This window comes from Crinia signifera, chromosome 5 (assembly GCF_055691185.1).
Source record: "Crinia signifera chromosome 5, ASM5569118v1, whole genome shotgun sequence".
Lineage (NCBI taxonomy): Eukaryota > Metazoa > Chordata > Amphibia > Anura > Myobatrachidae > Crinia > Crinia signifera.
The window spans coordinates 39,255,377-39,283,142 of NC_139221.1; the positions used below are offsets into that span (position 1 = coordinate 39,255,377).

The 27,766-nt window shown below is 44.0% G+C and overlaps 1 protein-coding gene across 4 annotated transcripts; it reads right to left on the reverse strand.

Annotated features, from left to right (window-relative positions):
• Positions 1-5,503: 5,503 nt before the first annotated feature.
• On the reverse strand, positions 5,504-26,115 carry LOC146080135 (RNA-binding protein 12B-like). Of its 4 annotated transcripts, none has more exons than XM_083187064.1 (3): positions 25,886-26,115; positions 19,767-19,949; positions 5,504-10,133 (listed from the first exon to the last, which is right to left on the reverse strand). In XM_083187064.1, exon 3 carries the CDS (start codon positions 10,121-10,123, stop codon positions 7,694-7,696), a length of 2,430 nt encoding a protein of 809 aa, XP_083043190.1. In that variant the 5' UTR covers positions 10,124-10,133; positions 19,767-19,949; positions 25,886-26,115; the 3' UTR covers positions 5,504-7,693. The 4 variants fall into 4 exon arrangements, with proteins under 4 accessions (XP_083043190.1, XP_083043189.1, XP_083043187.1 ...); XM_083187063.1 differs by having other exon boundaries at positions 19,767-19,952; XM_083187061.1 differs by having other exon boundaries at positions 25,868-26,115.
• Between the last annotated feature and the right edge of the window lie 1,651 nt (positions 26,116-27,766).

A 27,766-nucleotide genomic window follows, 5' to 3' on the forward strand; every position in this document is an offset into this window, starting at 1 on the left:
CGGGTACCACATTTATACTAATCACATATGCATTAACATATGCGATTACTAACGCAAAGGACCGCTCTTGTGATGCAGTTCGGACCCTGGACTTCTGGGTCTGAGACCCGGGAGTCCCTTTGCGCATGTGTAGAGTGATGGCATGGGGCATGCTGGGAGGGATCCCTGAAGGCTTCTATAGGGTATTGCCCACAAAAGCTGGTGATTCCCTCTGCAGCGCTGCCTGAACAGAGGGATTTTACTACGTACGAAAATGTGGTAAAAACCCAGATAACGGGATTTTTACTGCATTTTTGGTTTAGGGCGTAATGCCAAAGTATCTGGGTTGGAAAGTGTGTCTTACAGCTCTGGTGTCAAAGTTAATCACATAGGGATGACCAGGTACCCTGTTCCTATACCACTGTCCCTCAGCACATCTTCTTGACACTGATCCATGGAGCAGCTACTGTACAACGATTCATCTCGTACTCACTACCCATTGTTGTGATTATTGAATACACCAGCTCTTTTAACTTCAACATGTCCCTCTTCACTTTCCTATTCTGGAATGGTCCATATATTTTTCACTTATAGTTCCTGGGCTGGTATGCTAGCATACTTAAGCTGGCCATACATCAGAACGACCTTGATCAGAGTCATAATTTCCCTTGAATTTAGAAGCATAGAACGGACTCCACAATAGCAGTGTAAAAGAGCTGCAGCAGCTCCTGCAGAATGTTGAATTTTTGCCTCAGGAAGAACAGCCGCTGTTGGGCCTTTTTGACAATGGAAGTTATGTTTCTGCCGCACCACTCTGAAAGCCTGTCCACTTCCCGTCTGTATGCAGACTCATCTGCCTCCTTGATTAGGCCGATGATGGTGGTGTCATCAACAAATTTTATAATTGTTACTGACTGGTCACTCGAGATGCAGTTATTAGAGGGAGAAGAGCAGGGGGGAAAGGACACATTCCTGGGAGCACCAGTGCTGATCGTACGAATGGTGTATGTGAAGGCTCCGGCTTTCACCACCTGTTTCCATGCCATCAGGAAATCCACAATCCAGGAGCAGGTAGATTCTGGAACTCCTAGGGAGAGAAGTTTGGGCTTTAGGATAGCGGGGGCAATTGTGTTAAATGCAGAGCTGAAGTCAATGACTAGGACCCTCGCATAGGCGCCTGGATGATCCAGGTGTTCCAGGATATAATGCAGCCCTAGGTTAACTGCATCCTCAATGCTTCTTTTTGCTCAGTAGGCAAACTGCAGGGGGTTGAGATGGGTGTTGGTCACCTCCCTCAGATGGTTCAGTACCAGTCTTTTGAATGCCTTCATGACCACTGATGTTAGTGCAACTGGCCTGTAGTCATTAGAATCCTTCACAGCCAATTTCTTGGGAATCGGAATAATAACTGAGCGTTTGAAGCAGGCGGGGACCCTTCTCGTTTCCAGTGAGGCGTTAAAGATCACAGTGAAGATGGGTGCAAGCTGCATTGCACAGGTCTTAAGGGTAGATGGCGACACTCCATAAGGACCTGCAGCCTTCCTAAGTCTGACCCTTTTGAACAAAGCTTCTACCTCCCCCTGGTCCACCTGCAAGACCTCGGAGTGTTGGTCAGCGTGGTGTTTTTTTTTTTTTAGGTGAAATGGCCATAAGATAATAGTCTCTGTTGTCAGGTTGTACTGTGTCTGAATCTGTTAGCAATCACGCTACGATAGCAGAGCTGTAGCTCTTATATCCCACACAAAAAACTGGGATAATATGCAAACTATCCTCAAGATCACCGAGCCCTATAAAACACCTCTTGGCTCCCTGACTGAACTAATCCACTTCAGCCCTTAAACAATGGGTTAAATTTGGACTATAAATACACAGACAAACTGTTATTTGCATTTATCTATTGAAAAAGTCACGTGAGCATGACGAAACACGTCTAGGAGCAGAATAGACATTGAACTTACACCACTGTACTCCAACGGCTCACCCATCTCCCTCTCCATTCTGTGTGACACTTGCCTCATGCTACAGCCAGCCGGACGCCACATCCTGCCCGGCTCTCATCTTCCCGCACAGGGTGCTTGAAAAAGTGGCCAGACACGGACTCTTCATTGGGACGCTGCAAGTCCCTGCCACACAGGCTCCAGCAGTGGTGCTCTGTCCATACGAGCCCGCCTGTGGTGGGATAACGGATAAGGAGCGGTACTGCACGCCTGCGGTGTCACCAGCTCTGGCCACATAGCCATAAGAAAAGCTGCAGGTATTCCATTTGCAAGCACCACCACCCCTCCAACATTTATGTGGGAACACCACTACCAAACTGACGGAGAATACGGAGATAAGTAAGCTCTATACCATGGGTCTTCAAATTGTGGCCCTCCAGATGTTCCAAACATGCATTGCCACTTTTTTTTCCCTATAAGAGCATGCCAAAACTGTCAGGGCATGCTGGGACATGTAGTTCCACAAGATCTGGAGGGCCACAGTTTGAAGACCCATGGTCTCTATACCCTTATTGGGTGTGGATCAGTTGGTCACCAGCAAGTTGTTAGACAGTCATTAGGTAGACATGCATTTAGGTCGACATGAGTGTAGGGTCATTAGGCCGACAGTGAAAAAGTCAACATTTAAAAAAATAAAAAAAATATTTATCGCAGTCAACATAAACACTAAATGACCTAATAACCCTATCGACCTAAAGTCTTGTTGACCTTACGACATGTCGATCGAAAGTCATGTCGACCTATCTGCATGTCGACCTAGTGGTGTTGACCTAATGCTTGCCTACTTGGTGGTGACCCAATGACCGTTTCCCCCCCCTAATTGTCAGGGACATCATATACACAGCGGACAACAGACCATTGCCTTGCTGGGATGCAAAGCATATCAGGTTTTTACACCAATTACTGATAGCATCAGTGTCAATTCTCTAACTTTTTCATTGAAACAAAAGGACTGTCTTAAGGAGCCCACACACGCACCGTTCCCGGCGTGCGTTGTGGGCTTAACTAGCACACATAGCATCGCATCGTATGCCTTGTGCATGCGATGCGATGCTAGAAAAAGCTAGTACAAAAAGTATGTGCAGCACATACTTTTTGTACTGTGCGATGAGGTGCCGCGGGAGCGCGCACCCCATCGCACCGCCAGCATCGGTGCGTGTTTGGGCTCCATTATTAAGATGGACTGACCAAGTTCAACTCTAACTGCAGAATTTTTAGAAAAACCACTGCCTATACCTACCTGTGTGTTTTCATATTACTATGCTTTAGTTTATTATATTGGCTATACTTTATTAAACCTATTTGAACTTTATTTTGTATTGTAATGAACTCTTCATAATCCACAAGCCCAGGGCACACATGCGCATTCTTCTTTCCACAAATTGCTCTCTCTCCAGTCATGGGAAACCCACACAGAGGCTCCCACAGACAGCTGCAGTGATATGATTAACTATATATACAGATTTCCATAAAAAAAAAAATGTATCTCCTACATATCCATAATTTGTAACCCTACTATTGGCAGCACAGCGTATGCACAATTACTGAGCCACACATTCTCAGCAATCACTGACATCAGACGCTGAATTAGGAGTTTTAATTTATACACTTTTTTCTATACTTATTTTTTAATATTTCACTGTATTAAACATTCATTTTAATGCATACAAATAAAAATTATGTTTTAGACATAATTGTGTCCTAGTGCACCTTCCTGAGGACTGGCTTGCTCTCTTGTATAACGGGTGCCGGACGGGATCCTGACAGTCATTTACCCGACGTCGGGATCCCACAGACAGACGGGTTCAGAGCGGCCACCGGCTATTCTCCCTTGTGGGGGTCCAGGACCCCCATAGAGGGAGAATAGAATAGGTGACGAGCGTAGAGAGCCACCGCAGTGAGCCCGCAAGGGGCTTTGTTGCGCTCGCCATGCTGTCTGAGTCCGGCCAGTCAGGATCCCGACGTCGAGCTAATGACTGTCGGAACCCTATACCACACCCTGTATAACTGTTCATTGCATTAGGCAGGGATAGGATGGTAGCCACGTCCAGCAGTGGTAAATAGGGACATGTTGCAGAATCAGTAGAGTCAGTGCGGCAGCTGCGGTCAGCATGGTAATAGTGACATGTGCACTTATTATATAGATGATTAATCAGCAGAGATAGAATGATAACTGTGGTCAGTGGTGGTACAGGGCTAATTACAGCTAATTAAGTTAGTCGTCCAGCATTACCTCGTTCGCCCCTAGGATATGCTGACATACTCTGCATTATTAACAAGGGGGAATATTTATGTATAATTAATCAGTGGGAACATATATATTATATGAGAAACTAGTTACCTGCTGATTAATCTGTGATAACCCCAACACGGATGGTTCAAGAATATAATGGATGACAAAGATCCTGGGCATAAAAATACCCGATTCAAAAACTACCCAAGATAGTGACCAATAGGTAGATTCTGGGCAGCTTATTAAAGAAACATCAAGATACCCTTATGAATGGGATAATACTGTGAAGTATTAAAAACATTTAAAAAAACAGTTTATGAACCAACTACACTTACATTGAATAAAATCCTGAGTGGTATTATTTGGATAATAAACCCAAGACAAACATTAATTATTCATAAACACATATATACTATTCTAAAGCTCAACGGAATCTGCTACGCTATTTAAGAAACTGTAAATAAATAAATAAAATATATATAAGGACTGTGCCAGTGTGCAAATCATTGAAATGTTGACTGGTGACTAAAGGTGCCCCATACACAGCACAATTATCGGGAATCTGAGCCTGAACATACCCTATTCGCGATGACAGCCGTAGTCCCCCTCTGCCTGTATGACAGACCGCAGCATCGGGGGGCTGCATTCCTAGAAACAGGCGGTATTGCCCATGTCCTGGACGAGCCAAGGGTTGCATGTGACCACACAGAATTGCTGGCCTTGCAACCTGTGCTTCTATTGGCCAATTTACTCAGCTAGCTGTCTATCTGCGGGGGAACAACACATCTACATGCAAGATGTGTCTCTTCTACTATTAAATCTACTGCAAGCCCCTCCCAGAGAGCAGATGGAAATCCAATGCTGCTTGCATGCAGTATTGAACTTCAGTCATCTCTGAACCGGGCCCAATGTACAAATAATAGTTTTATTTATATAGCGCTCTTTCTCCAATAGGACCCAAGGTGCTTAACCGACAGAATAAATGTAATACAGTACAGGAACAATGAAGCACATAAAAGCTTTTCATAAAAGATACTTAAGGGTATTTACTTGAGTAAACAGGAAAGTCTTGAGAGTTTTTGAAGGATTCTAGAGTGGGGCAAATGGTTATTTCTTAACATGTATGTGCTATTGGGTATTTGTTATCTCTGATTTGTTTTTAACAAATTGGGGGCAGACAGCTTTCTAATTATCATGTTCATTATGTTTATTAATTTTGCTGTGGAATAAAAATCAGTTGCAATCAATATACACCCATCTCAACATCACAAAATGTCTGTGTAGAATAAAAAGAAATACATGGATAATGTTATTTTTTTATTTATTTTATTTAAGGAAACATAAAGGCAGATACAGGAAAAAGCACAGATCAGAACACAACGTAGTTTCATAACCTGTGAGATTATTACTAATAGTTTAATGTGACAAAAAAAGCTCAAGATTTTCCAATTAGCTATATATATAATAAACTATTTACATAACAAAAAAAATCAATTTCATTTCAAGGGAGCAAAAATGTTTAAAGGATAACTTACATATAAAAAAACCCCAAACATTCAAATATTTAAGGAAGATTTTTTCGTCAATTAGTTCAGGCATGTCCAACCTTCAGCCCTCCAGCTGTTGTGAAACTACACATCCCAGCATGCCTTGCCATAGCATTCCCTAATAGCAAATCTATGGCAAGGCATGCTGGGATGTGTAGCTTCACAACAGCTGGAGGGCCCGCAGGTTGGACATGCCTGTATTCGATCTTTGCTTCAGAAAACGGAATCTATTTGATACTTGAGATACTCCGAGACCAGTTCAAGGATAGGCACGTCAGCTGCTGTAGAACTACACATCTTAGCATGTCCTGCTAAAGCTTTTCTGGCAAGGCATGCTAAAACTTTGGCAAATCATGCCGAGATGTGTGGTTCCACAGCAGCAGGAGTTTGTCTACCCATGGACAACTTTATTAGATCACGCTCTTTTTTCATCAGCTGGAAATCTTACCGATGCTTCCCCTAAGCATAGCACATTTCTATTAGAAAATCTGGAATGAATCCCTGCATGAAAACAAGGCTTATTGTGAAAGGTTCATTGTTCCTGATAACGACATACATGGTGGTCAAATTATATAAGACTAGCCCACGTGACATCTCGCGAATGCATCTGGTCCACTTCCATGGTGTATGGTAAGTAATGTTACAACCTCCCATCCCAGTACCAATAAATCTAATCTTGATCATCTTATTAGTAGACTTCATGGTTGTTTTGGGATCATACCGAGATCAAACCTACTCACCAATATCGCTTTTAGCTCAAAGGAGGAGTTCAATTAAGCCAAAGGTCTTGCTGGAACCTTGCATGATGTGTGGCAGGACACACAGCAGATTAGAGCGTGTGGGTACAAACGGCAATGTTTTCCAACTTTAACTATACGGGCAACCTTCAGACATACCTGCACCAATGTTTATACATTCTACAGATATTTCTCATGCACCCCTGATCTCTCTGGTCTTTAGGTGCAGGGCTTCAGTGACATGAGTACCCGATAAGTAAAGTGGGCATACCTTTTGTCTGTGTGCAATGGCCTCGTCTTTACTTGAGAACATTGTGATGCCTGCGGTGATTAATAAGAGCGGTGCACCTGTCATTAAATGTTGCATCAAGTCCTCCAGTGTAGCTGTCCCAAGTGCAGAGAAGTCCTAAATATTAGGGGCATCCTGAGCTTGAGAACTGTCCAGCAATGTCATTTACTACTATTCAGTTAAACACTGCAAATAAGCACAATATGGTTAGGAGTACTGTCATGTATAAAATGGCATTTTAGGAAGCAAAGATGTCATTTCTATTGTTTCGTATCAAATGGCATAAGCCGGTCAAAGAACTGATTGCTTCATGTGCAGTCGAGAGAGTGGCTCATACCTATCCCAAAAAATGCTTTTACATACACTCACTACCGACACACAGCTTCTTCATAACTTGGCAAAGTTTGAGACTTAAAGAAATCACTACAGAAACATGGAGGTGGATGAGGGGACAACTATGCTGCTGCATTTCCCATCTGAAGAGCAGGTTATGTGAAGGGACCTCCCTTGGGAGCCATACTGTCAATATCAACCCATGGCCACTGCGTGCATACATACAACTGTCCAGACATTGCTACGTAGATACTAACAGCAGGAAAATGCAAAACTACAGGTGTGCAGCAACCTAGGCAATCTTTATAGAACACGTCAGCAGTAGCAAGCAGCGGTGGTGTCAATGACTAGTGTAAGTCCCAAGGGAGTTCTAATCAAGGGAGACATAAGGCAAATCTTATTTAAACCACGTGAGAACAGGACACATTTGGTATTCCAAATCTTCTCATCTTCCATGTTTTTGTGTCACATGTGTAACTGTGCGTTTGACATCAATGAAACAATCCTGCATGGGTGTAAATGCCTTTGAAATATAAAAAAGAGTAAGCACAACCTATAGACTTCTGAAGGACAGTGACCTATTGCATGGCTTCATCATTGATCGTCTTGTTGCCCTGCGTGCTATTTGCCTTTGAAACACAGTCATCATGGGGTGCATCGCCTGCCTGGTTGACACAATTTTCCTCATGTTTAATATCTACAAGGGTATCCGACTCATGAGTGGGTGCATCGTCTGTCTGGGTGAGAGACTTATCCTCAGGTTTCATATCTGCGAGGGTATCAGACGCATCGTTTTGTGCATTGTCTGTCTGGGTGAGAGAATCATCCTCATGTTTAATATCAGCAAGGGTAACAGACCCATCAGCGGGAGCATCGTCTGTCTGGATGACAAATTTATCCTCATGTTTAATAACTGCAAGGGTATCAGAATCAGTGGGTGCATTGTCTGCCTGGATGCCACATTTATCAGACGCATCCTTGGGTGCATCGTCTGCCTCGATGACACATTTATCGTCAGGTTTAAGATCTGCAAGGATATCAGAAGCATCATTGGGTGCATCGTCCGCCTGGATGACACGATTATCGTCAGGTTTAATATCTGCATTGTTATCAGACTCGTCATTGGGTGCATCATCTGTCTGGATGAAATCTGTTTCCTCGTGTTGAATATCTGCATTGGTTTCGGAGTCATCATCAGGATGATCATCTATATCGTCTGCCTGAGTAACACACTCATGGTCTATCTGAGAAAAAACATCAGCTGAGCTGGCATCCTGGTTATCACACACAGCTGTATTGCCTTTATCTTCAGGTGAACCATCATCTTCAGATGTATCATCTTCCTGGGTGACACAGTCGTATGGATCTGTAGGTCCTGGGATTACAGAATAGTCACGCAAAATACTTTTCAACTTTTCCTCAGGGATACGTCTCAGTGGAACTTCTTTGCCTTTGAACTTTTTACGATTTAACTTATCAGCCTTGATTACTTCTTCTTTGGTTGAGAATCTTACCAATACTTCCCCTAATGGAACTCCTTTTTTGTCACATAGCAGATAAATATCTTCTTCCTTCAGGGAAAAGCCTGAAAAAAAATCCTTAATATCACTTTTGGAAACATCGGAAGGAAAGCTTCTCAAGTAGAAATATTGTCCGTTTGAAAAATCATTTGAGAACATTGCTTTCTTTTCTGCAAGCAACTTTTCCATGCGATATTTAGAAATTGAAGAGATGGACAGGTTACGTCCCTTATACATATATTTGTCAAACCGAAGAACTTTTTTTAGTTGTTCATCGCTTGTGAGCATAACAAAACATTCCCTTGTTCTATGGCCTTTTTCGTCACACACAAATGTAATGTTACTCTCATCCACGTAATTATGAAACAACTTCCTTATGTCCGCTTTATCCGCACTGTAGCTTAAGTTTAGCACACGCACATGAAACTCTTCTGAATTAGGACTTTCCCTATCTGATTGACTTCCTGGAGACCTAGAATGCCTAGATGAAGATCGAGAATGCGGTCTATCAGACCTGGAACGCCTCCCGGAAGACCTGGAACGTCTTCGTGGAGACCTGGAGCGCCTGACTGGAGACTTGGACTTTCGCAGAGATCTGGAACGTCTTCGTAGAGACCTAGAGCGCCTTCCTGAAGACTTGGAGCGCCTTCCTGAAGACTTGGAGCGCCTTCGTGGAGACCTAGAACGCCTTCGCGGAGACCTAGAACGCCTTCGCGGAGACCTAGTTCGTCTTAGTGGTGACCTGGACCGCTTTCGCGGAGACCTAGAGCGCCTTCGTGGAGACCTAGAGCGCCTACGCGGAGTCCTTGAGCGCTTACGCGGAGTCCTTGAGCGCCTACGCGGAGTCCGAGAACGAGTTCTTCTTCTTCCGTGTCTTGAATTTGAATCATCCTCATCTATGCCACCATATTTAAGCCAATCTCCTTCACTAGACCATGTCACACGTATTGACTTACTATCCCTATATCTACCGAAACCCTCCGTAGCATCTGCATTAGAGGCAAATTTAACTATTGCATCTCCGCTTCTAACTGATCGTTCATCTTTAAAGTACAATATATCTACAATCTGAAGTCTATAAAAGAACCTTTGTATATCTGTTAATGTTGCTTCAGTAGAACTAACTTTTATACGTAGATATAACTGTGTTCTGAGCGATAATGCATCATCTTTATTCTTTTCCTCATGTGTTCCATTGTTATCAGGTATGGAGGTTTTAGAAACAATTTCAGTGTATGCCAATGCACGTTCCATTTCTTCTCTATTGCTGAGTGAAACATGAATAGTAGAATCCTTTATGGGGCGCCCCGACAGCAGAATTGCTCGCCGTGCATCTTCCCATTTTATGAAGTTAACAAAAGCTTCGCCATGTTTTCCACCAATGACCGTCACCCCTCCAAGGGGTATTTCCAATCCAGAAAAATATTCTCGAATATCGCGTGAGCTTGCAGAACTTGAAAGACCCTCTAACCGGACAGTTAAAGACATTCTCAGAAATCTGTAGGGAAAAAAATAATAATAATATTATTATTTTTGGCTAACTTTCACACAAAATAGTCGTTCAGCATTTCAGTTAATCCTTTGAGTGCCAAGTGAATTTGTCAAAATAGGTGTGAAAATTGCCAAGCAAACATTACCTAATACAATATAATCTTTTTTTACTCAACATTTTTTATTTGAATTTATATAACAACTGTGAGCGACGCTGGCATTTTTAATGGATATTTTGTGCACATCTCACAGAGCTGTTGGCACTCAAAGGGTTAATAAAAACCCCACACATTTAGGGTTCGTATGCACTCAAAGCAACACACGCTACTAGTGTCTTCCTATTTTTGTTTTGGACATGTTCTTAATGAGATATGTAACCCTCATTGACGGCAGCAAACGCCTACAGGAGTCAAAGCAGATTTTTACTATAGCCTGTCAAAGTCAGATTAATATGTTGGGTGCAGAGGTGAATGGGACAGAAATGAGCAACATGAGGGAGGCGAAACAGACTAATGCGAAAGAAAAGGGACTAAGATGAGAAACAGAAATGGGGAGAGTGAGATACAGAGAGAGCTTAGAGACAGAAGGGGGTGGGACAAAGATGAAAGAGGGATAGATGGAGTGGGAGCAGATGGTAAAGAGAGAAAGGCAGGCTGAGGAGGGGGGGGGGGGGGGGGGGGGATATCAGAAGGTGGAGGAACAACTGATATGATAGCTAACCAACCTGGAGAATGATGGGTATAGCAAGATTAATGGTCAGTGCCACTGAAATGTGCTACATTTGTCATACAGAAAAAGCCAGAGTTGTCTCTGGATTCCTGGTAGTGGAAAGCTGATAATGAACCATGCATTTAGCTTCTCAGCCAAGAATAATCACACAGCGTTTTTTCTTTTAGCACAGAAGTGTATCTGGTTTCCACATTCACTAGTGTGTCCCGGGCAATGTAACAATAACAGATTGTGTGCAAACATGAACAGCACTGTCACCATACATAATACAAACAATGGATTTGTACTGGGTACAGAGAAATCCTACAGAAGTTCACAGAAAGGGATTAGAGTCCAAAACTTAATCCAGTCACTAAACCTATTTTGCCTTGAATACTGCAACCTTCTCCAGTTTGGCCTTCCCTGCTCCCATATTACTTGATCATAAACGCTTGACTTTATCTGCTCATCTGTCCACCAAGCCAAATAAGATCTCCCTCTTCCCATACAGAGTGCAAATCAAATTCCTCACACTCACCTATAATGCACCCACCCAATCTTCTCCCTCTACACAATCCACCCTCTTGGCTCTGACAATGACTGCAATCTCTCTTACTAATACCCCTTTCACACCAGAAGCAAATTACCGGGTTAAAGCTTTTCAACCCGGGAATTTGCTGAAAATCCCGGGGTTTTCGGTTTTGTGAAAGGGTTGACCCGGGTCTTTAATTCTGTCACTCTGACCCCACTCTTGCCCAGGGTCGGAGTGCCGGGATTTGAGCCCCTTTTTGACCCTTTCACACCACAGAAAAACTTGGGGTTTTCAGCAAATTCCCGGGTTGAAAAGCTTTAACCCCTTCCTGACAGAGCCAGTTTTTGCGTTCCTGACAGAGCCCTTTTTTTCAAATCTGACATGTCTCACTTAAGTGGGGATAACTTTTTTTTGCTTTTACTTATCCCAGTGATTTTGAGATTGTTTTTTCGTGACACATTGTACTTCAAATTAGTGGTAAATTTGGGTCGATACAGTCTGTGTTTTTTTGTGAAAAATACCAAAATATCGTGAAAAAATGGAAAATTTAGCGATTTGCAAAATGTTAAATTTTCTGCTTGTGAGACAAATAATCTTACCACTCAAAATAGTGAATAACTAACATAGGCCATATGTCTACTTTATGTTGACATCATTATTTCAACTTCCTTTTAATTTTTTGGGACACTAGGAGGCTTACAATATGAATAGCAAATTCTCAAATTTTCAAGAAAATTTCAAACACTGATTTTTTTAGGGACCAGTTCAGTTCTGATGTAACTTTGAGGGACTTGTATGTGAGACACCCCCATAAATGATGCCATTTCAAAAACTGCACCCCTCACAGTATTCAAAACAGCATTTTGGAAGTTTGTTAACCCTTTAGGTGTTTCACAGGAATTAAAACAAAGTGTAGGTGAAATTTCAAAATTTCTTTTTTTTTGCAGATTTGCAATTTTAATACATTTTTATAAGGAACACAGTACATTTTACTAGAGAAATGTGACTAAAAATTGATTCCCCCAATTCTTTTGTTTTCATAAATATCCTATATGTGGCCCTAGTGTGCACGGTGACCAAACCACAGGCTTCATAATAGAAGGAGCACCTACTTGATTTTGGAGCCTCCTTTTTATGAGATTATTTTTTAGGCACCATGTAGGTTTCAAGGCACCATAAGATGCTAAAAGTTAGGAACCCCCCCACAAGTGACCCCATTTTGCAAACTACACCCCTCAGGGAATTCATCTAGGGGTATAGTGTACATTTCAAACCCCCAGGGGTTTCACCAATTGTGGTACAACTGGGCAGTGAAAATGAAAAATTATTTTTTTTACACAAAAATGCAGTTCTGGCTCCAAATTTGTCATTTTCAGAAGGTATGAAGGAGACAAAGCACCCCAAAATCTGTGCCCCAATTTCTCCCGAGTACGGCAATGCCTCACATGTGACCAAAAAATACCAGTTGGGTGCATGGCAGGACTCAGAAGGGAAGGAGTGATTTTTGGATTTTGCAGCTCAGATTCTGGTGGAATTTTGGTGGGTGCTATGTCGCATTAGCAAGACCCCCCAAGCACCAATACAGTGGAACCCCCCCACAAGTCACCCCATTTTGCAAACTACACCCCTCAGGGAATTCATCTAGGGGTATAGTGTACATTTCAAACCCCCAGGGGTTTCACCAATTTTGATACAAGTGGGCAGTGAAAATGAAAAATTACATTTTTTTACACAAAAATGCAGTTCTGGCTCAAAATTTTTCATTTTCAGAAGGTATGAAGGAGAAAAAGCACCCCAAAATCTGTGCCCCAATTTCTCCCGAGTACGGCAATGCCTCACATGTGACCAAAAAATACCAGTTGGGTGCATGGCAGGACTCAGAAGGGAAGGAGTGATTTTTGGATTTTGCAGCACAGATTCTGGTGGAATGAATGGTGGGTGCTATGTTGCACCAATACAGTGGAACCCCCCCACAAGTCACCCCATTTTGCAAAGTACACCCCTCAGGGAATTCATCTAGGGGTATAGTGTACATTTCAAACCCCCAGGGGTTTCACCAATTTTGATACAAGTGGGCAGTGAAAATGAAAAATTACATTTTTTTACACAAAAATGCAGTTCTGGCTCAAAATTTTTCATTTTCAGAAGGTATGAAGGAGAAAAAGCACCCCAAAATATGTGCCCCAATTTCTCCCGAGTACGGAAATGCCTCACATGTGACCAAAAAATACCAGTTGGGTGCATGGCAGGACTCAGAACGGAAGGAGTGATTTTTGGATTTTGCGGCTCAGATTCTGGTGGAATTTTGGTGGGTGCTATGTCGCATTAGCAAGACCCCCCAAGCACCAATACAGTGGAACCCCCCCACAAGTGACCCCATTTTGCAAACTACACCCCTCAGGGAATTCATCTAGGGGTATAGTGTACATTTCAAACCCCCAGGGGTTTCACCAATTTTGATACAAGTGGGCAGTGAACATGAAAAATAACATTTTTTACACAAAAATGCAGTTCTGGCTCAAAATTTTTCATTTTCAGAAGGTATGAAGGAGAAAAAGCACCCCAAAATCTGTGCCCCAATTTCTCCCGAGTACGGCAATGCCTCACATGTGACCAAAAAATACCAGTTGGGTGCATGGCAGGACTCAAAAGGGAAGGAGTGATTTTTGGATTTTGCAGCTCAGATTCTGGTGGAATTTTGGTGGGTGCTATGTCGCATTAGCAAGACCCCCCAAGCACCAATACAGTGGAACCCCCCCACAAGTGACCCCATTTTGCAAACTACACCCCTCAGGGAATTCATCTAGGGGTATAGTGTACATTTCAAACCCCCAGGGGTTTCACCAATTTTGATACAAGTGGGCAGTGAAAAAGAAAAATTACATTTTTTACACAAAAATGCAGTTCTGGCTCAAAATTTTGCATTTTCAGAAGGTATGAAGGAGAAAAAGCACCCCAAAATCTGTGCCCCAATTTCTCCCGAGTACGGCAATGCCTCACATGTGACCAAAAAATACCAGTTGGGTGCATGGCAGGACTCAGAAGGGAAGGAGTGATTTTTGGATTTTGCAGCACATATTCTGGTGGAATGAATGGTGGGTGCTATGTTGCACCAATACAGTGGAACCCCCCCACAAGTCACCCCATTTTGCAAACTACACCCCTCAGGGAATTCATCTAGGGGTATAGTGTACATTTAAAACCCCCAGGGGTTTCACCAATTTTGATACAAGTGGGCAGTGAAAATGAAAAATTACATTTTTTTACACAAAAATGCAGTTCTGGCTCAAAATTTTTCATTTTCAGAAGGAATGAAGGAGACAAAGCACCCCAAAATCTGTGCCCCAATTTCTCCCGAGTACGGCAATGCCTCATGTGTGACCAAAAAGTGGCAGGACTCAGAAGGGAAGGAGTGATATTTGGATTTTGCAGCACAAATTCTGGTGGAATGATGGTGGGTGCTATGTCGCATTAGCAAGACCCCCAAAGCACCAATACAGTGGAACCCCCCCACAAGTGACCCCATTTTGCAAACTACACCCCTCAGGGAATTCATCTAGGGGTATAGTGTACATTTCAAACCCCCAGGGGTTTCACCAATTTTGATACAAGTGGGCAGTGAACATGAAAAATTACATTTTTTTACACAAAAATGCAGTTCTGGCTCAAAATTTTTCATTTTCACAAGGAATGAAGGAGACAAAGCACCCCAAAATATGTGCCCCAATTTCTCCCGAGTACGGCAATGCCTCACATGTGACCAAAAAATACCAGTTGGGTGCATGGCAGGACTCAGAAGGGAAGGAGTGATTTTTGGATTTTGCGGCTCAGATTCTGGTGGAATGAATGGTGGGTGCTATGTGGCATTAGCAAGACCCCCGAAGCACGGTGAAATTATGAACCTAATATTCCATAGATGTGTGGTATATTTTAAAACACTCCTTTATACATAGGCCGGGTTTGTCGGGGCAAGTGTCACACTGGAAAATAGTTTGCTTTCTTATTCCCTTTTTATAGCAAACTTTGCACCTTTTTTGTGTCCTGCCCTTTTTTCCAGTGGAGGGGATTTCATCAGGAAAATGCTGCCCTGGTACAATACGGGGGCCAGTACTAGAAGTACTGGGGCCCTCTGCCTGCTGGTTCCCAAATATTAGGCCCTTTATGACTTCCTCTTGAAAGTGCATAAATGTCCCCCTCTGGCCGGTAGAACGGAATAGCACGTAAGCGTTATACAGTGCCATCTGGATGATATACACGGCCACCTTCTTGTACCAGATTTTTGTTTTCCGCAGGGCACTGTACGGCTTCAGTACCTGATCTGAAAGATCCACTCCGCCCATGTACCTATTGTAATCCAGGATACAATTAGGTTTTGAGGTGTGGGTACTGGTACCTCGTACAGGGATGGAGGTGGTACTGTCTCCATGAATTGTTGTCAGTATAAGGACATCCCTCTTGTCCTTATATTTGACCAACAACATATTTTCGGTGCATATTCCCCTGCTTTCACCCCTTCTCATTACTTGGGCAATGTGCGTTTTTGGGAGGCCTCTTTGGTTCTTGCGCACAGTACCGCAAGCTGCTGTACCTCTTGAACCAAGGGCCTTAAACAGGGGGATGCTGGTGTAAAAGTTATCCACATAGAGGTGATAACCTTTATCCAGGAAGGGGTGCACTAAATCCCAGACAATTTTCCCACTAACACCTACGAGGGAGGGGGGGCATTCTGGCGGTTCAATTCTTGAATCCTTCCCTTCATAAACCCTAAACCTGTGGGTGTACCCTGAGGTGCTTTCACACAGTTTGTACATTTTTATGCCATACCTTGCCCTCTTACTGGGAAGGTACTGGCGGAATTTAACCCTTCCTTTAAAATGTATAAGGGACTCGTCGATACAAATAAATTTTTCAGGGATGTACACCTCTTCAAATTTGGCACTGAAATGATCAATGACCGGCCTGACTTTGAATAGCCGGTCAAAGGTGGGATCATCTCTGGGTGGGCACTGTGCATTATCGGTGTAATGTATAAATTTAAGAATTGTCTCAAATCGAGTCCGGGGCATGGCCATACGGTAAAATGGAGTACTGTACAGAACATCTGTACTCCAATATTGCCTAATTTCTGGCTTTTTTACTATGCCCATATGAAACACCAGACCCCAAAACGTCATCATCTCTACTGCATCTACAGGGGTCCACCTAGCAAATGATGACGTGGGGTTTTGAGCAATAAACTGCTGGGCATATAAATTAGTTTGGTCCACCATTAAATTTATAAAATCATCAGAGAAAAATAATTTGAAAAAGTCAATTTCTCTGAGACCTGTGGAATCAAATTGGATTCCTGGCATGGCCAAAAACTCAGGAACCTGGGGCTCAAAATTGTCTGGTGGTGGGGTCCATACGAGATCAATTATTGGGGGGGGGGTCTCAGCTGCTCTACGGGGGCGTCTTTGAGGGGGTCCCTCATCACCAGAGGAGGAAGAGGAGCTTAAGGCGAAACCTTCAAATTCCCCGCTTGCATCACTGGCTGTGTCAGAGTCAGAAGCAAGCAGGGCATATGCCTCCTCCGCTGAATACATTCTCCTGGATGACTGGGAGGACATTTGGGAGGACATTTGGGATGCCATTTTTATTTTTGTGTTACTGGTAGTGAAATGTTTCAACACGTGTATAGTGTAGGGGGGGGTACAAACTTTATTTCAATCCGGGGGGTATGTAGTGTGTAGTGTGTATGTGGTGCAGAAAAAAAAAAATACTTTATACCAATAAAAAAAAAAAAAATGAAGGGGTTAAAAATAAAAAATTTAAGGGGTTAAAAAAAAAAAAAAGGTCCTGCGCCAAAAATTGAGCACAGATGTTGGTCAGTAACGTCTGTCACTGAACAGCGCTCAAAGGCAACAGGAATTTGATCAAAAAAAAAAAATATAGATCAACCCTGTACCGAAAAAGATGATCAGTGATGTACGTCACTGATCAGCGCACAGCGGCCACAGGACACCCACAAAATCACAGTGTGTGTAAAAAAAAAATTAAAAAAAGACCCCACAGCACACACACAAAAAAAAAAAAGGTGATCAGTGATGCGACACTGATTACCAGTGAGGTGCAGCAGGTGCACAACCTTTGGTGCAACTGACAGGTATATATAAAAAAAAAAAAACCTCTGTACCCCCAAAAAAGTTGCTGATCACCTCAGATATAGTGATCAGCACAAAAGGCGGGGGCAGCAGACAAAAAATTTAGCACTCTCTATCACTCTCTGTCACTATCTCTCTCTATCTCTCTATCTCTCACTATCTATCACTCTATGACACTGCAGCAGCAGCACTGACAGGTATATCTATATATAAAAAAAAACCTGCGCCCCCAAAAAGTTGCTGATCAGTTAATTTATACTGATCAGCACAAAAGGAGGGGGCAGCAGTCAGTTATATCAAAAATATATAGCACAATCTGTCACTATCTCTCTCTATCTCTCTCTCTCTCTCTCTCTCTATCTCTCTATAACTATCACACTGCAGCAGCACAAAATATAGCACTCTGTCACTAGGCCTCTCTATCTATCTCTCTCTCTCTATCTCTCTCTATCTATAACTATATCACACTGCAGCAGCACAAAATATAGCACTCTCTGACACTATCTCTCTCTATCTCTCTATCTATCTCTCTATCTAGCTAGTACACTACAGCAGCACAATTTCACAGGAAGGCACAAGTAGCAACAGGATCCAGGAAGCAGTGTTGAAGCAGCGATCAGCACTCTCTGACACTATCTCTCTCTCTATCTCTCTCTATCTCTCTCTCTCTCTATCTCTCTCTATCTCTATCTCTCTCTCTATCTCTCTATCTATCTAGCTAGTACACTGCAGCAGCACAATTTCACAGGAAGGCACAAGTAGTAACAGGATCCAGGAAGCAGTGATGAAGCAGCGATCAGGTAAGTATGGAGCAAGCTATGGAGCAAGGTTCTGGTCAGTATGGCGGCAGGGAGGTACGGTGACCGCACTGCACGCTATTCCAGACCGGAATGGCGTCTGCAGTGCAGTCACCGTTAGTTTAAATCCCCCTCCTTGGCTGTGATTGGTCCGTCGGTCCGACGAACCAATCACGGCCTTTGGGGGCGGGCGGGGTGCGGTGGGGTGACACCAGTGTCACCCTTACACCCCGCGGTGATTGGTGCTGTACTTTACAGCACCAATCACCTCTGATCCCGTGTCACCGGCGAACGTTATTCGCCGGTGACACAGGAAAACGCTGTAATTGGCTGTTCACACTGAACAGCCAATCACAGCGATCGCCGACGGGGGGGCGGCATCGCAGCCCCCCCTGGGCATGCACGGACATGTCTGCTGTCAGGGACAGCAGACATGTTGAAACTGTCACCGCGTCTATAGACGCGGTGACAGTTAAATGCCATGACGTACATTTACGCCATGTGTCGGGAAGTACTTCCCGACCATGACGTAAATGTACGTCAAATGTCGGGAAGGGGTTAACCTGGTAATTTGCTGCTGATGGTGTGAATTGGGGTCAGGTTGCAATCGGCAAAATAACCCGGCACTCAAAAATGCCAGGAAATTGCCGGGTGGTCGGTGTACCACGAGATTTCTCATGCTGTTTACCACCAGTGGAACTCACTCCTCTTTTCAAAGAAATAATAAAGACCAATGTGTTTATTTTATACTGTCTAATCCACCCCTTTTGTTACCCTTGCTGACCACTTAGTGGCAACCATGTCTGACTGCCCTTCTTTACAGCTCTTAAGTGTAGATCCCTACACCGTCATTTCCACCACTTTAGTACTCTATTCCCAATCACTGGCTCTGAACCGTTTGCTGCGCCCATTAATATTGGTAAATGCCAAGTCATTATTGATAGAGTAACTGTATTCACACAGATGTGTAGTTAGAGACTGCTAAGTTTAACCAATTGGGTTAATGCTAAAGTTCATGTGACTTTTGTCCCCCATTAATAGTCTGTATAAGTCTACTGTATGTCATGCATATCCAAACTATGTCCCTCCAGCTGTTATAAAACGACAAGTCCCATCAGTTTACTATTTGGGAATGCTAAAACTATGGCAAGGCATGCTGGGATGTGTAGTTTCGCAACAGCTGGAGGGCCATAGTTTGGACATGCCTGCTGTATGGAAAGCTTATATACAGATGGGGCCGCTAGCGCGTCCCACTGCCAGGAATGGGGTGCGACAGCGGACGGCGCATGATGGATTGTCACGCCGGAAGCCGATTTGATGAGAGCGGCTCCATCTCTATTCTACTTGTTTAGGGTAAAACATTATGTTGAAAACATCGCTTTGAAATCCGAGTAAATCCAAACCGCACATCTCTAATATAGATACACAGGTGTTCCTTTTCATGCACTTCCTCTACTTACGTATGGTGGTCTATAGGAATTCTCCAGCAGGTAACTTAGATAGTTGCTAACTTCATTGGAAACCCACAGGTATCTAACGCTGCAGTAATTTCTGGGATGTCTCTGTAGCAGCTTTACTCCTGGAGTTTGCAATCTTCTCCAAATTCACATAAACTAGAGATTCTACGCAGTTGGATGGTGCCACTGCTGAAAGAAAGCAACGAAAACTCTTATTCTGCATTCAAGTTCCATAATCGTAACTTATCATCAATTAATATTTAATAGCACACGAATGAGCAGAAGCTTCACAGGTTATGTTTATTATATAGAGCCGTATGTAATTATATAGAGCCGTGCGCAATTAAGTTCAAGTTGGGCCGCCGTGCAAAATGCCAGCCGAACTCTTCTTTTTAAAGGGGCAATCATTTACAAAGCAAAACCGTGCCTTGTAAATGATTGCCTCTTTAAAAGAACGTCCGAGTTTGGCCGTCATCCCACACGTCTGCTGAACTCAGACTTCATTACATCTAACCCCATAACATGTAGTTCACTATCATTTATTTGCAGTTTCTTATATAGCGCAGCATACGCCTCTGCGCTTTACAATTGATACAACGGTGATAAAACATACTGGGTAGTAACAGACCAATATAGAGGTAGAAGGGTCCTGCTTGCAAGATTACAATCTATAGCAGTGGTTCCCAACCCTGGTCCTCAATTACCCCCAACAGTGCATGTTTTGCAGGTCTCCACACAGAACCACAGGTGAGATAATTAGCTCCACCTGTGGATCTTTTCAAATGTGCCTGAATAAGGAGTGCACCTGCCGTGTGACCTGGAAACCGTGCACTTTTGTGGGTACTTGAGGACCAGGGTTGGGAACCACTGATCTATAGGATATATGTACAATGCAACCAAAATCCCAATTTCTCTATGCTCCATCTGCAAAGATTCATCATTCATATATTTGTCTGGCATTAGTTAAACCTACAGGCATATTCAATTAGCAGTTAGTTCACGGCTAAAATACCTGTGGCACTGGGAAATGTTATTCAATAAACAATCTTTCTCCCGCACAAAAAACAACTGATTCCTCGTAACTACCGGTATCAGTGGTTTTCCCCACATGTGATCCCCTGATTTACAAGGGCTGAGAGGCCGAGTCCACCTTTGGTGATACATGCACAGGGCAATCCCCACTAGATGGAATTAATCCAGCCGCAGCAATCAGCCACAGGGACAACCCCTCAGGTAATTGAATCTCCCTGTGACTGTCAACTGAGGAAGTATGGGGAAGGGCGTTATTCTCCACAATATCCTTGACCTAATGCTGGACCCACACCAGACCAACTTTCTTCCAACCATACTAGTTGCTTGGATAGAATAAAAATATGGCAATGTATGGGAGCCGAGGACAATCAGAAATGTGCTCAAAAACCCAAGAAAATGGACAAAAACATTCGGTACTTATGTAGTATCTGGGCGCCCGATTTAGAAATCGGATCGCATCGCATGCAACCAAATCGTATGCGATGGTCAAGATTTTTTCATAGGATTCAATGTTAAAATGGTCTGAGTCCATTTTAACATAGTATTCAATGGGAAAAAGGGGTCCTTTTCCTTTCCCCACTATCCAAGTGGGCATGTAGTTGGATATATACCTGTGGCGAGCGTAACGAGCCACCGAGCCGGAAGCATGGCGAGCGTAGCGAGCCCCGCGAGGGGACACAGAATACTTTTTAAGAAATATGCGTTCGCTCGCCACGCTTCGGGCTCGCTGCGCTCGCCACGCTATATAAAATCAACTCTATGCCCACTTGGATAGTGGGGAAATGAACAGGACCTTCTTAACATTGAATCCTATGCAAAATCGCATCGAATCGCATCTGATTGTATGCCTTAAGGTAAGGCATACAATCACAAAATCGGACGCCCAGATACTACATAAGTACCAAACATTCAGTTAAATTGTTTAAATCAAACAGGTTCAACTACATTACTGTGTCTGAGTGACCTTTTCCAGATTTTGGGAGCAAATTTCTAAAGTAAATATTACATTTGCTCCTATCCAGTACCATATTTTAATTCCATACAAGCAACTAGTTGGCTGGTTGGTGGAAAGTTGCCTCATGTCCTACAGGTATAACACCTGCACAATAATCCCCCACAAACTACACAGCTGGACACTTAAGACGTATAAGAGAACATGTTATTAAAATGATCTTAAAGCTGCTAGAAGAAAATAGTATTCCCCATAAGTAGATTTTCCTATTTAAATTTGCATATTTTTATAAATCAACACCTCTCACCAACTCCAAATGGAAAGCTCCCCTGGTTGGTGGAATAACCTATTTGACAACAGCTAGGAAACCACAGACAGGGGAGGTTGGGAAGAAGCATTTTACTCAAAGGTGAAGCTTGCCTTGAAATTAATGTCAATGTTGCTGAACTATTTCAGTGCTTGATTAGAACATTAATATTTGCCACTAGACAGGTTATTATTATTACATTTTATGGTACTTGTATATTATCACGGCACCCATCGCATCGCATACCACTAAATAGGGTATGCGATGCGATTTCCGTGTGAAAAAGCCTGAATGTACAATTAAATATTGCATTGCATGCCAGCAAATGGCATGCGATGCCATGCAATGTTTAATTGTACAAGCACCCTGATGGGTGCATACAATGTTCAATGCCCCCAGAATGTTAAATGCCCCCCCCCCCCCCATTGTCAACGTGAACCCCACTATCAACGCCAACCCGAAGTGTGGGGAGCGCAGTGAGCCCGCGAGGGGCGGCGGTACACACCCTCTGACCTTTTCATACCCCCACTATCCATGTCGGCGTGGAGTTGATTTTAGATAGTGTGGCGAGCCCGAAGCGTGGCGAGCAGACGCGGAATACATGTAAAGAAATCTGCGTCCGCTCGCCATGCTTCAGGCTCGCCACACTATCTTAACTCCACACCGATGTGGATAGTGGGGGTTTGAAAAGGTCAGAGGACGCGTACCGCTGCGCTCGCCACGCTTCGGGTTGGCGTTGATAGTGGGGGTGGCGTTGACAATGATGGGGGGGGGGGGGGGGGGGGGCATTTAACATTGTAAGCACCCAAGCACACAAATAAACATTACAGTAACTGAGAAACTACAACAGAGCACAGATAACAATTTGCATCACAATTCTTAGTACACAATACAGATGAGATGTAGGAAGCAGAAGAGTTGTCCCACCAGGGAGATAAATAATTACAAGTGAGAAGAGATGCTGGGATAGAAGGTAGCTATATATAGCTGGCAATACACTAATTCATACAGATTCAGACGCATCTGGCTGAAAAATCAAATGAAAAGTGTAAATGTGCATGCATTTTAGCTCCGCAGGCGATCACAAGGGCTGCACTACAGATTTATCGGATCCAGCAGCCTTGGTGGCGATCACATAGGATACAATGTATGCAAAAGGACTACATATAGTGTATCGTATTCGATCCAATTGCCTAAGAAGTTCAAGGGAAATCGAACTAGGGATGGCCATCAAACATTGAGGATTCAAAAAATTATTGATGGTTTATGGCCGATGTCAAATACTTTTGCCATCGATGGGGAGAACCAGATGGTTTCCCTCCATCGATGGCACAGCAAAACCAATGCTTTGCTTGTGTTTTGTTTTTCAAAGTGACGGGACATGGAGCCCCATCCCCATTTTTGATTGGCCCACAGGCCAATCAGTCAAACAAAATGGATGACCATCAATAGGTAAAAATATTGATGGTCATCCATCGCATATTTTAACACTATCGATGGTTAGTTGCGCTATTGCAATCGATGGCCATCCCTAAATCGAACACAACTTCTTCCCTCCGAGATGTCGCACTAGTGTAAGGGGACCTTAAGAGTGAGCTGTAATTGAAGTGCGAAAGGAGAGGGCTGTGAGAACAGGAGGAAAGGAGCTTACAGTATAAAAGGAGGGGAGAGAGACGGGCAACATGAGGTGCAGCCAAGGCCTGAAGGCAGGACCTTGGTACTAGGTTATGCGGAAGGGTATGCTTTGATAATCAGGTAAGTTTTGCTCCCTGCCCATTTCAAATTTTGGTAGGTCGCTGAGAGTCTAATCTAAGTGATGGAGCTCATTCCAGTGAAAGGTAGCCATGGGGACAAAATCTTGTATATGCGCATGGGATGCAGTGACCAGAGTAGAGGAGAAGCGACAGTAATTGGCCGACGGGAGAGAACGTGTAGGGAGCAGTGTAGTTAGACAAGGCCTTGTATGTGAGGGTAAGAAATCTGAAGATTACCCATCATCATGGAAAGATGCAGCTAAAGTGTAGGTGTTGCTCCATTTAAAGAATGTAAATAATTAGTAGGTTGCTATGATGAGTGTACTGATACACTGGCCGTTCCATGCACACTGAACTGCATATCACACGATAAGACATTCCAGCACAGCACAGTGGGGTAGATGTATTAAGCCTGGAGATGACAGAGTGGAGATAAAGTGAAAGGAGATAAAGCACCAGCCAATCAATTCCCAACTGTCATTTTTAAACAGTTTATTGGCTGATGCTTTATCTCATTTCACTTTTTCTCTTCTCCAGTCTTAATACATCTGCCCCAGTGCATGTTTTGGGACGTACTAAAAAGGAATGACAGTGGAATGACAGTCTGGTCTGCTAAAAGGGAATGCCAATTGACTATAATGGGAGCAAATATCATTTATATCAATATTTCTGAAATTATTAGACCTATCAACTATATTTTTAGTACACATCTTGCTAAGACCATAACACATATGTTACATGCAGAATGACGCGGAATGACGGCTGCCTCCTATGGAATGACGGCCTTTTAATTCGCCATCCTTAAGCAAAAATAGCATTAAAACAGCTCCGTTATGCGATATTAAGACCCCGATGTTACGGTGATCCCCATAGCGCACGCAGTCATCCTTTTCCAAATATGCCCGCCTACACCCCTACTCTCGTAAACATGTCACCTGACGTGGAATGACGGCTGCCTCCTATGGAATGACGGCCTTTTAATTCGCCATCCTTAAGCAAAAATAGCATTAAAACAGCTCCGTTATGCGATATTAAGACCCCGATGTTACGGTGATCCCCATAGCGCACGCAGTCATCCTTTTCCAAATATGCCCGCCTACACCCCTACTCTCGTAAACATGTCACCTGACGTGGAATGACGGCTGCCTCCTATGGAATGACGGCCTTTTAATTCGGCATCCTTAAGCAAAAATAGCATTAAAACGGCTCAGTCATGCGATATTAAGACACCGATGTTACGGTGACCCTAGTAGCGCACGCGCTCATCCTTTTCCAAATATGCCCGCCTACACCCCTACTCTCGTAAACATGTCACCTGACGTGGAATGACGGCTGCCTCCTATGGAATGACGGCCTTTTAATTCGCCATCCTTAAGCAAAAATAGCATTAAAACGGCTCCGTCATGCGATATTAAGACACTGATGTTACGGTGACCCTGGTAGCGCACGCGCTCATCCTTTTCCAAATATGCCCGCCTACACCCCTACTCTCGTAAACATGTCACCTGACGCGGAATGACGGCCTTTGACTGTCATTCCACTGTCATTCCTTTTAGTACGTCCCCATGTTTTCCCTCCCAGAGGTGCTAATAACCTATACACAGATGTATAGTATCACATGTGATACTGTACATGCCGCCATATGAATGTGACAGGTAGCAATTTACTTGATTTCAATGTGAAAGTTCTCAACATAATGGGGTGTGAGACTGCCCAAGAGATACCCCCCTAGCAACCAGATGCTGCTTTTTCCCACCTCCCCCCCGTGAGGTAACTTGCAGCACCCCACAACTGCCTCTCCACACAGTATGCAGGCCATAGGAAGCGACAGTAGCTACCCAGTTGCTGTCATATCAGAGTCCCGTCCCCCCCACTGAGACACATAGTAGTCCCCCATCAGCCATGTGGACCCTCCCCCACTTCCCCCTCTAGGCCTATACACCGGGATTGCACATATTACTCTACCCCCCATGCATCAGCAGCTGGCATACTGCGCCGGCAGGGTCACTATCGCTGCCGGGTGGGGGCATAGATGCACACGGGGCCGTTATGTGATTACCGGGACAGAGCGCCGCACCTCGCCGACAGGATCCGATCCAGCACTCGGGTAACTTAATGGCGCTCACAATGGACTGGGAGGCGGGGTCTGAGCGCGCATGCGCAGGTCCGCTCCCCGGAAGCGCACGCTACGCGGGTAATTTTACCACAGGCGTACAACGTTCCACGCGGGAGAGGGACTATATTAGGCACGGGGTACCCGGCTCCTATTATTCAACCTAGATAGTGATCGTATTAGTTTTTGGTCCTGTGAGAGCGCCGTAACCTCCGGGCCGGAAGTGTCGTGAGATATCGCTCGCTTGTCATATTGAGGGCGGAAGTGATGGGACGTAGCGTAACACGTTACGTAACGTCTTCACTACAGGACCAGTGGGGGAGTGTTGCCCATAGCAACCAATCACATTTTAGCTATATTTTAAAGACTGTTCTAAGGTCATACTTGCCTACCTGACCCTCTCCATGAGGGAGAAAATGCCTTGTTCCTGCCTGGACATGTATGATTGCCAGCACCTGTGGTGAGCTAGTTAATTGATAAGAAAGGAGTCGGCAATCATACATTACCGGGGAAGTCCATGAACAGAGCATTTTCTCCCTCATGGAGAGGGTCAGGTAGGCAACTTAAGTATATTCTTGGTGTTTGACAGTGATTGTTGCTATGGAGGACAACACTTCCATTTGTCCTGTTTAGGGATGAGGCATGAGCTATCTCCACAGTTTTTCTTTTCATTTTTTTTGTGTGAAATTGACGTCATACTCTGTGTATGTGGGATGTTGGGCAAACACCATGTATGTACCGATACAAATTCAATCACACAGTGGCTGGAAGTGCTAGACATCATTTGCCATCAAACAGTTACTTAAAACTGCAGCATTCTACCAAGGGACTAAAGTAAAACAATATAGCAAAGAAGCTGATTGTGAAGCACAAACCTGCCTCATTCTACTGGCACATACATTTCAACTATGGTGATTTTTTTAGTTGCGGCACATCATCGCTCACTGGTGTTCATTCAGGTGCAGTTGCACCTGTGCCCATCAAAACAAAGTACCAATTTTCAGTACTGAGCACACGGGCAGGACCCATTTAGTTTTCGGAAGTGTTTCATCACAGGGAGAAGAGGCCAGGATCTCAGTTGTAGGACAGATATTTCCTAGCCTCTGTGATGGGCAGCTTGAGCTGCAACATGAGTGCCTCAAACTGCCTGATGGTGGGTGCTTCCTAGGATGCAGGTTGGATCACTAGTGCAGGAGGTGGTGTTTCCTTGTAATAGATGTTTCCTGCTGCATTATTGATCCAAGGAAGCAGCAGTGATAGCGACTTCAACCTGAATGACCCCATTTATGGTGGCCAATCTGGATTTGGCCCCAAAATGTCCGGGATTTCAATTGGATACTCCAATCCTGGGATTAGACTGCGCACGTGCAGTCTAATACCAGGCAGCATCTGAGCACCTGACCCAGCTTTCGGCCTGCGCAGTGTGACCGTAAGAGGTCACACTGCGTAGGCCACACTGTGGCACATCGCCGCTCTCTACCTCACCTCCCGTCCGCACGCTCTGCTGCCTCGCTCCTGGTGGCACCAGGCCGTCCAACAATGTAAGTAAATGTGCAGAGTGGCTGGTGTTGGGGAAACAGGCATTTTTTTTTTTATTAGGAATGCCTATCCCGGGAATCCTGGGATTGGGCATTTTTCAATCCCGGAACCCGGGATTGAAAAATAAAATGCCCTGAGATCGGCATTCCTATCCCAGAGATAGCACTATAGTAGGCCATTTATGGTTGATGTTTCGCAACCATCTTTGGGACCAGATGGCAACTGCTTAAATGTCTTTGGGCCAATGTTTTCTACAGATATCCCTGCGGTGGCAGTGCTATTTGTCAATACGACAATCACTTGTCC

What these genes read in the sequence shown, in the direction of transcription:
- LOC146080135 (XM_083187064.1), bottom strand. Translation starts at nt 10,123, where the DNA reads ATGTCTTTAACTGTCCGGTTAGAGGGTCTTTCAAGTTCTGCAAGCTCA.